Below are 10000 nucleotides of genomic sequence, written 5' to 3'. Positions count from 1 at the left end.
GTGTGTGTGTGTGTGTGTGTGTGTGTGTGTGTGTGTGTGTGTGTGTGTGTGTGTGTGCGTGCGTGCTGCGTGCGTGCGTGCGTGCGTGTGTGTGGGGTGTGTGTGTGTGTGTGTGTGTGTGTGAGAACACGTACATAAATCACGCTCGTTAAGTTGTCATGTTAGCGTTTTTAAGTGTATGTTTTACACGCCGAGATTTACACTATAGAACGCTATTGAGCATGTTTTTACACTGAAAGGCGCTATATGAATTTGGATAATTATCACCCAATAACCGATGATGAAAACTGGTGTGTGAATGAAGTGAAACAAGGACAACAGAGTACTTGGGAAAGAAAGAAGAAAAAACACAACGGCTACGACACGGTCAGTGAAAAGATAAAACAATGCCACATTGTCTCGTAAACAACAGCACACCGATCTATAACATCAAAAAACCAAGGAGACCAACTAAAATGACTGAAAGGGGTGTGTGATAGGGAAGAGGGTGAGGAGGAGAAGGGGGGAGGGGTGGGGGGAAAGAGACAATACAGTCATCGTGAATCTACACGAAGAGCATGAACATGAATAACAGAGACAGCAAGAAACTGAAACCAAGTAGAACCAACACCAATCCACCACAAAAAGGGAGGGGAGTGGGATGTGTGGGGGGGCGGGGGGAGACATCCCACCCTAACTCCTAGAAAATGGTGCATGGTAGGAAGAGCAAAATTGACAACACAGAGCCTGAAATAAGAAATAATGAGACGAAACATGTGGTGAAAAAAAAAGAAAAAAGAAAAAAAGGGGGGTATACAGGACGCCAGCTAAAAGCACAGCGAAGTAGGACACTAATGAATCCCATCAACCAAAGCAAGGTAGCTCCCCCCACCCATACAAAAAAAAAAAACGGACTCCAGAGCTCAGCGAGTGAGACATACATCAATCAATCCTCAACCAAAAGCAAGGAAGCCTCCACCACAAAAAAAAACCACCAAAGGACTCCAGACTCAACTCGACGACAGTGAAGGCAGGTAGGGGGAGGCACAGATGTCTATACAGACAGCAAAAAAAAAAAATAATAAAAATAAAAAATAAAAAGAAGGAGCCCGCCACTTACTGGAGCCTCTGTGAGCAGGGGTGTTAGTGGAACTCCTGGCCTTTGATGGTGGTGATGGTGTTAGTTTGGGGGGTGACGATTTGGATCGGGCCTCCGCCGCCGATCCTGTTGTTGTGGCGGGGGGTTTGGTCAGCTTGGAACCCGGCCGTGGGGCTATACATAAATTTTCATCATAGCACGATCCAGCCTTTTTCTTTTCTTTTTTTTTTTTTAATGAATGAATCGTTAAGTTCTGAAGGTGCCTGGGAGAAGCCACTTGTCAGGTTTTGTGTACAGCTGTTTTGTTACTGCTGTTGATGTTAATTTTTTGGTTGGTATCTTTTACATCGATTCTTGTCAACAGATCCTGACTGCGCGTGTCTTGTCATATCAGTATGTGTGTGTGTGTGTGTGTGTGTGTGTGTGTGTGTGTGTGTGTAATGCGATATATCGATACTGTCAGCAAGTCGTCGGGTACAATCTTGCAATCACAAGTCTGTTCAGAAACACTTTAAATTGCCCCACGATAAAAGAATAGTCCTATTCCCCAGTAAAATTTAAAAAATAATAAAATAATAAAATAAAATAAAATCAATTCTTCTCGGGGCTGATCTTATCATCTCCTGTAAAATATACTTCAGACAGTAAATTTCCCTTTGTACTGCAGAAATAGATACCAGTCAAATGACATAATGAAACAGGACTTTCCATACATATTCTGAAGAAAATAGACAGAAAAAAGACCGTAGAAAAACAAAAACAAAAAAACAACGTAGCTTCCCCCAACGACCCCCAGACACACCCACCCATATAATCCTCATTCTACGCCCGTGGATGTGAGTGGGCATGGGACATATACTGGTGAGGATTGAGGATTGGGACGAAGACGATGCTGCTGCGGGGGTCCATTTCGGGTTCGGAGCTAGTGACAGAGCTGTACTCTACCCTTCGTTTCGTTATAATATCTCGGCTTCAGTGATGAAGAACCAATTGTATATTTAAAACATTCTGAGGGCTTGTACAAAGGGTGTGAATGATAGAGTCGTTCATCCCGTTGTCAATGTAGCAGCAGCAGCAGCAGCAGCAGCAGCAGCAGTAGTAGTAGTAGTAGCAGCAGTAGTAGAAATACTAGTAGAAGGAGCTGCAGCAGCAACAACAGCAGCAGCAAGAGTAGTGGTGTCATTTGTAACTGAAACTGCTAATTTGCTCTCATACTCGCAGCAAATTTAGAAAATTTGGAAAATGTATTTTGGTAGTCGCATCGTTGTTGAAAATCAGTGCCCTGTCGACTTCTTCCTCCTGACATTATTCTCTCGAGCACACACGTGTGAATAATGTGTGAATGAACAGAAGTCTGGTACTGACCAGGGCATCTAACCCGCTTCCGCTACTTACCTTTAACTCTTTATGAGCGTTGTTCTTCTGATCATTCTGATCTGCGTTCTGATGTTTCCTTTAACCCACTTCAGCCCTTCTCTTGACGTGTCTCAGCTTTACGATCTGATTGAAACCCTTTTTGGTCAACGCCCAAAGAGCTGGATGGCCTAACACCTGTTCTTTGAAGTAGGTTGTCTGAATTGCGTCAGTCCATCCGTCCGCTCAAACTCTTGCCACAACAAAGCTTCCAAAACTGCTCTTAAATCAAAGCGCACTTTTCATATGTTTTTTTTTTCCTCACACTCATGAATCAGTTGGGTGTTTCTGTTTTTAATAGATTGAAAAGATGTTACTTTAGTGTGTGTGTGTGTGTGTGTGTGTGTGTGTGTGTGTGTGTGTGTGTGTGTGTGTGTGCGTGCGTGCGAGCGAGCGAGCGAGCGAGCGAGAAGCGAGAGAGAGTCAGTGACTGTGTGTTGTGTCCGTCGTCTGTGAGTTTGCAAGTGCATTTTCTTTTCTGCTGCAGTTTCACTGCTTGTTTGTTTATTCTATTCGTTCAGCGACTGCAGTTTGGGGGAGGTGGGGGTGGGGAGGCTTTGATTAAGAAAATCGCTTTACATATGTCCAGTTACATCAGATGACATTTCATCACATTGCCTTTCATTACATCTGTTATAAAAGTACAAGACAAAAAAAAAAAAAAAAAAAAAAAAAAAAAAAATATATATATATATATATATATATAAAGCGTTCGGTGATTCTTTTTCTGTTTGGGAAAAAAACAAATCCCAAAATCCCCCTCAAAACAAAACCTCTTCACTCAGCCTGCTTTAAAGCGAAGCAAGGATGATTCTAGAAAACACTTCAATTAGCCTGTGGTGGTGTAAGCGCTCCTCATTATGCCAAAGACACAGGAGCCTCCTCCCCACACCCACACCTTCCCTCCCCACGTTCCCTTCCTTGACTCGATTTTTTAAAAACTTATCCCAACTCTGCAACGCAACACAAGTGTTTTAAGTTTTGCACTGAGAGAGAGAGAGAGAGAGAGAGAGAGAGAGAGAGAGGGAGGGAGAGAGGGAGGGAGAGAGACAGACAGAGAGATGGAGAGAGAGAGCTGCTAACAGGTTTGGCAAGGTAGGAAACTTCCTTTAAGCAATGTACAGAGGAAGAAATACCATGTGAGTGAGAACGTTGTGTGATTGTGAACGAAAATATTGCATTCAGTTATTCATATTCATCTTCATCTACACACACACACACAAACACACACACACACAGAGAGAGAGAGAGAGAGAGAGAGAGAGAGAGAGAGAGAGAGAGAGAGAGAGAGAGAGAGAGAGAGAAAGATAGACAGATAGATGCGTCTGCGCGCAAACGTCTGTATTATGTGTATGTGTGTATATGACACTGTTACTATGTACTGTGATTGCGCGTGTTCGTGCGTGCATAAGAGTGTATGTGTGAGCGTGTGCGTCGGTGAGTACCGGACCGGGCGCATGTATGTGAGTAATAAGTGAGCGTGTGTGTGTGCGCGCACACGTAGACGAGTGAGCTGCCTATAAACATCCTGCGTGTACACACACCTGAGCCTTGGATTATGCATGGAAAGTACGCCTCGTGGTCTGTATAAACGTCACACGTTTCCTATTGTTCACACTAAGAAAAAGAAAAGAAAAAAAAACGACAGAAAAATCGTCAAACAAAATAAAAGTAAAGAAAACAACCCAAAACCTGTCCATTGCAGTATACTCACTGGGGGGCGGTATGGAGCTCTTCACCGTGAACTTCTTGCTGGCCGACACGTTGGTGGTGGTGATGACGTCATGTTTCTGGGCGTTGCGGAGGTTCCTGGCCTTCACAGACTGCTGGGGAGGGAACACACACACACACAACAGTACATAGTCATGATGGGTGCTGCAACAGAACACTAAAACGGTGATCACTGTGCAGATACGAAGAAATGATTTGAAGAACAAAGTGGCTTCCAACATCCTAAAGATTAAAGTTGTACAATATCTTGTCTGTGTTTCGGTTCACTGGCTGGGTTTACTGACAATACAAATTAGAATGGCCTTGCTCATGAACACATCCGAAAAGTCCAGTCTGCTTCCAATATAAGAGAGGATACATTTAAAAAAAGCTTTATGGGTTTCAGTTCACTGACTGGATCTGTGCCCTCTAAGCTTTCTGGTCTGGTAAAGATTTATGTATAATACACTCCACTTTCATCCCTGGCCCGCGTTCTTCATCTGACTCGCGCATGTTCGAAATCCCACGTTAATGATGCAAGTCCCAAAATAATAACTTTTATTGTATTGTATTGGCGTTGTTTTGCGTTGCAATATGTTGTGTTGCATTGCCCTTGATTGCATCGTAATATGTAGTGTCGCACTGCATAGCAATTTAGTTGAGCATTTCATCGCAATGCGTTGTGTTGCATTGAAACGCACTGTACTGCACTGCGTTGTATTGTATGATTTCATCGCAATGCGTTGTGTTGCACTGAAACGCACTGTACTGCACTGCGTTGTATTATTTCATCGCAATGCGTTGTGTTGCATTGAAACGCACTGTACTGCACTGCGTTGTATTGTATTATTTCATCGCAATGCGTTGTGTTGCATTGAAACGCACTGTACTGCACTGCGTTGTATTATTTCATCGCAATGCGTTGTGTTGCATTGAAACGCACTGTACTGCACTGAGTTTTATTGTATTATTTCATCGCAATGCGTTGTGTTGCATTGAAACGCACTGTACTGCACTGCGTTGTATTGTATTATTTCATCGCAATGCGTTGTGTTGCATTGAAACGCACTGTACTGCACTGAGTTTTATTGTATTATTTCATCGCAATGCGTTGTGTTGCATTGAAACGCACTGTACTGCACTGCGTTGTATTGTATGATTTCATCGCAATGCGTTGTGTTGCATTGAAACGCACTGTACTGCACTGCGTTGTATTATTTCATCGCAATGCGTTGTGTTGCATTGAAACGCACTGTACTGCACTGCGTTGTATTGTATGATTTCATCGCAATGCGTTGTGTTGCATTGAAACGCACTGTACTGCACTGCGTTGTATTGTATTGTACTGTACTGTACTGTACTGTATAAGCAATATGTTGCATTGTATCGTATCGTAGTCTTTTTGATTATGCTGTGTGGTATTATGTTACCAAATTTCTTGTCACAAGCACGTTTCTCTGTGTCAAGCTTCTAACACTTCTCCCGGGAAGCGCACGCTGAACACGGGAAGCATATGTCATTTTACCCCTTCCTTTTCTGTCTACATATCGTTACACGTTGTGGATTTTAGAACACAAGTTTTTGCACTTTTTCTGTTGGGCCGGGAGATGCTTGAAATAAACAAGAGAAAGGGAGTTGCTGTTTGTTTGTTGTTGTTTTTTTGTTTGTTTGTTTTTTTGGGTTTTTTTTTTTTACATACAAGAAGAAAACAGAAACAGGCGTTGCAAAGGATGTATCCTCAGATGCCACCCCCTGAAAAGAAAACAAAGAGGAAGGACGTGGTGGAGTTTAGGGGTGGGAGTGCAGAAGGCGGGGACAAATACATGCATGTAATTTCATAGTCCTATACCCTCAGAGGTGAAACCTTTAGTGTGTTTTTTTCTTTGCAGATGTCAACACGCAAGTCTGAAACAACGTTCAAAGTCACGGCGCACGACCCAAAACAATCTTGATACAGACAGATAGAAGCGCGTCAGCGGGAATGCAAATCCAGCTACAAAAGTTTGTGTGCACACAACACACGTCCACGCCCTGAGTGTAGTTCTTTCCTAAAGCTGTTTGTTTGCGCACTGCGAGACAAACAGGGGCACAGATCACAACAGGAAGAAAGGGAGAGGAGGATTCCCGCGATACGAGCTGGGTTGAGGCGGACGGAAAACGAGAAAGCGAGGAAGGCTGGGGGAGAAAACGAAGGGATGGGGGAGGGGAGGGAAGGGATGGGGGAAAGGGAGAGACAGTGGGCGGAGGAGGGAGGAAGGGACGAAGGGAAACAGACAAAGTCGGAGAATGAAACAAAAAATAGGGGAAAATGTACATACGAACAGCGGACAGAAACAGGGACAGACAGGCAGACAGAGGGAGACAGGGAAAGTGAGATAGATAGTGATAGTCAAAAGAAGAGAAAGTGAGTGAGTGATTGACTGGGTGAATAGTGAGAGGAGGAGAGAGACTTGACACTTTAATGTCACTGGCCATGAGGTCCTTGAGGTCCTTGTGACAAGGGTGAATGCATCAACATTATTTGTTGCAAAACAAAACATTACAATTATGAAATGAATACAATGAAGACAATACCTAAACGTGTGTGTGTGTGTGTGTGTGTGTGTGTGTGTGTGTGTGTGTGTGAGAGAGAGAGAGAGAGAGAGAGAGAGAGAGAGAGAGAGAGAGAGAGACAGACAGACAGACAGACAGAGTTAATGTCCGGTCAACTACAAACGATTCCTTTCCACTCATTCTAACCTTTTCTTTCTTTCCCATCTGCGCACTCCCCCGCCACCCCCACACACATCACCTCTCTCTCTCTAACACACACACACACACGCGCGCGCGCGAACACATACACATATGATACGCATATGCCTCCTCCTTTCATTTTTCACACACACACACACACACCGGCACAACTTCTCGGTCCGTTTAGCTCGTGACGTAGACAAGCGCACACTGGGGTACTGTATATCAGTCAGATCACTGGACCCGTGATCCTGTTATCTGGTCTGGGATGACAGAGGCTGGGTGTGTGTGTGTATATATATATCTATAGTATAGCGAGGCGTTGGGCGGAAACAGAACGAATATAGAGATACTTGGGATGAAAAGCAAAACACCATGGCTGGGTTCCACGAGCAGTCTTAGCAGCCCCTAAGTTTGCTTAGCGTTCAGACTTGTTCCAAAGTATATGCCGGTTGCACGAGGGATTTTAACAGCCTTGTGTACATAATAAAGTTGGTTGGGTGGTGGTTGTTGTTTTTTGTGGGTTTTTTTTTTTTTTTCAAATCCTGATTATGGAATTCGTGTAGACTTTGGGGGGGGGGGGGGGGGGGGGGGGTGGGGAACACCACTGAGCAAACTACAGAACATATCCTTTGCGGGACGAAGTTCTTTGTTCTGTGCTTTACGACAGTCCTCACGTGCAACTTGTAAGGAATTTCTTTGTGTCACGCTGAATACCAGAATTCTACAGTTGGTCCAGACACAAGATAACTAAAGTACTTTTTTGGCCACATTTACTGCTGTCTGGTTAGTCTAGACCATTAACTAAAACTTGACAAGTGAATACTGCCACAGATAATATTTGATTTCCCTCTCTCTCTCTCTTAATGAAAAGACTGTCAAGGAATTCGCTCTATGTCTGTATAAAGCATTCAAGTGCATATGTTACACCAAGAAGACTTCTGAATGTATGACCAGCATTTTACTGTATATTCCCCTTCAAAGGGGCTGTGGCCTATGTGAATAAACCATCTCAATTTCTCTCTCTCTCTCTTTCCTTTTGTGTGTGTGTGTGTGTGTGTGTGTGTGTGTGTGTGTGTGTGTGTGTGTGTGTGTGTGTGTGCGCGCGCCCGCGCACATTTACATACTACCCGCTTGGCCCAGACACAAGGCCATGACTAAAGCTCGACCTTTTGTTTTGTTTTACCAACATTGAAAGGACTCGGCTCAATGTGCTGGGCTGGAAAGCGCCTGACAGGTATAAAACTGTTTACCTGGGCACTGCTGACATCAGACTTGCTGCCCGCCGCACTGGACGATCTCTCGTTCTTCTGGCGGGGCGCCCCGGCACAGCTCAGTGCGTTGCCTGAAAACACAGAGGTAACAATGCCAATGATACTCATACAAATGCTAAAAATTGTAGCAGTGGTGGTGGTGGTGGTGGTGGTATTGGTGGTGGTAGGGGTGGTGGTGGTGGTGGTGGTGGTATTGGTGGTGGTAGAGGTGGTGGTGGTTGTGGTAGTAGCAGTAGTAATCAATAAAAATGACATCAGCAACAACAAGGACAATGAAGATGAAGACGACGACGCTGAAGGAGGAGGAGGAGAGGAGGAGAAGAAGAAGAAGAAGTAGTTGGAGGAGGAGGAAGAGGAGGAGGAGGAGGAAGGACGACGATGATGATGATGGTGATGATGATTGTTATTATCATGATCACGGAATGAACTATTCCCGCAGTCGCTTAATAATATATTTTTTTATAACAATACTCCTGTAGGTAAGGACAGATCTATCTGGAGTGTATTTCCATGCCGGCTAGTTGGGGAACATGCGCGCCCATTCATATGATAATCATAGCCTTCGTTTACAACGTTTTCCCTCTCTAAAAGCTTTCACTGATGTGTGCGCCAGATGGTCACACAATAACATGCACGTGTTCTCTTTCTCTCTCTCTCTCTCTCTCTCTCAAAGGTAACTTTTGTCGTGATAGACAAATAGACACAGCGCTCTCACTCACTTATTCCATCCTCTATGCATTGCGCACAGCAAGTTGCAGCCAAACCGCACCTTGCAAAACCTGTTTGGAGTGATCTCTCTCTCTCTCTCTCTCTCTCTCTCTCTCAAGGACAGATAGGAAGTCAAAGTCATTTTTAAAAAAAATCTGAATCCTTGAATGAAAACATTTTGAATTCGAAATTATCTTTTCCTTTTTCCAACACTATATTATAAACTCACGTATTCATCCACCTGCTCTCCAATCCAAACATGGCGTATGCATGCGTATAAAAACGCACGCGCAGAGACAGAGATACAAAGATTGGTCGAGGAGGTGGACAGACATTTATGGACTTCCAGAAAGACAAGACAGAGACACAGTCTCTCTCTCTCTCTCTCTCTCTCACACACACACACAACACACAAACGACCAACAAAACAACAATAGCAGCAAATGACAGATTTACATCAATCAGTCAGGGAGGGAAAAGGGCAAGAAGGGATGTTGACAAACCAACACACAATGTGGGGGAGGAGAGGGGGTGCTGGGAAAGGGGGGTACGGGGGGAAGAGAGAGAGAATGACAGTGACAAATTATTTTATTGGCAAATCGCGTTTTACAGCTCTAGTGCCAAGTGGGATGATTCGGCTTCTAAAAGCAAGCGACGAAAAGAAAAAAGAAAAGTAAAATAAGGGAAAATAACATGCAACTGAATTACACATTCATAAATCCATAAACACTCCGGCATACATTCACACGCATGACAGTAATATAACATATTCCATACTACTCATACTTGTCAGTCATTTGACTGACATTAAATAATACTAAGTAATACGAACATGTGACCATCCAAACCTGCAGCCGAACCATTTTTGGTTATTTTCCTATCTTAATCTATCTTGTATTCTATTCTTCTTTATGCCTCTATTATGCTAAAACTATCTTTCAGTTAATCTTTTCCTTCTAATGTTATATGCCTCTGCAATATATTTGGCGAGTGAAAATATGTCTTCATTATTCGATGAAAGGATAATTATCAGATCATGTCTTAGTGCAAAACGGATGTGTAATGAATGAATACTTATTTCTGA

The 10000-nt window shown here is 43.6% G+C and overlaps 1 protein-coding gene across 6 annotated transcripts in view; it reads right to left on the bottom strand.

The window, feature by feature from the left end:
• The window catches only part of LOC143283684 (uncharacterized), a 154507-nt gene that overhangs the window by 49648 nt on the left and 94859 nt on the right, over positions 1-10000 (bottom strand). For 3 of the 6 annotated variants that reach the window (XM_076589909.1, XM_076589912.1, XM_076589913.1), the window contains exons 7-9: positions 8188-8279; positions 4206-4317; positions 1100-1252 (exon numbers count right to left, since the gene is read on the bottom strand). In XM_076589909.1, the coding sequence (XP_076446024.1) occupies positions 1100-1252; positions 4206-4317; positions 8188-8279 (357 nt within the window). The remainder of the gene's footprint in view (positions 1-1099; positions 1253-4205; positions 4318-8187; positions 8280-10000) is intronic. The other 3 variants (XM_076589911.1, XM_076589914.1, XM_076589915.1) reach the window with 3 other exon arrangements.

This window comes from Babylonia areolata, chromosome 7 (assembly GCF_041734735.1).
Source record: "Babylonia areolata isolate BAREFJ2019XMU chromosome 7, ASM4173473v1, whole genome shotgun sequence".
In the NCBI taxonomy this organism is placed as follows: Eukaryota; Metazoa; Mollusca; class Gastropoda; order Neogastropoda; family Buccinidae; genus Babylonia; species Babylonia areolata.
Note: the sequence above shows the minus strand (reverse complement) of the source record. Positions and strands in the feature narration are given on the sequence as shown.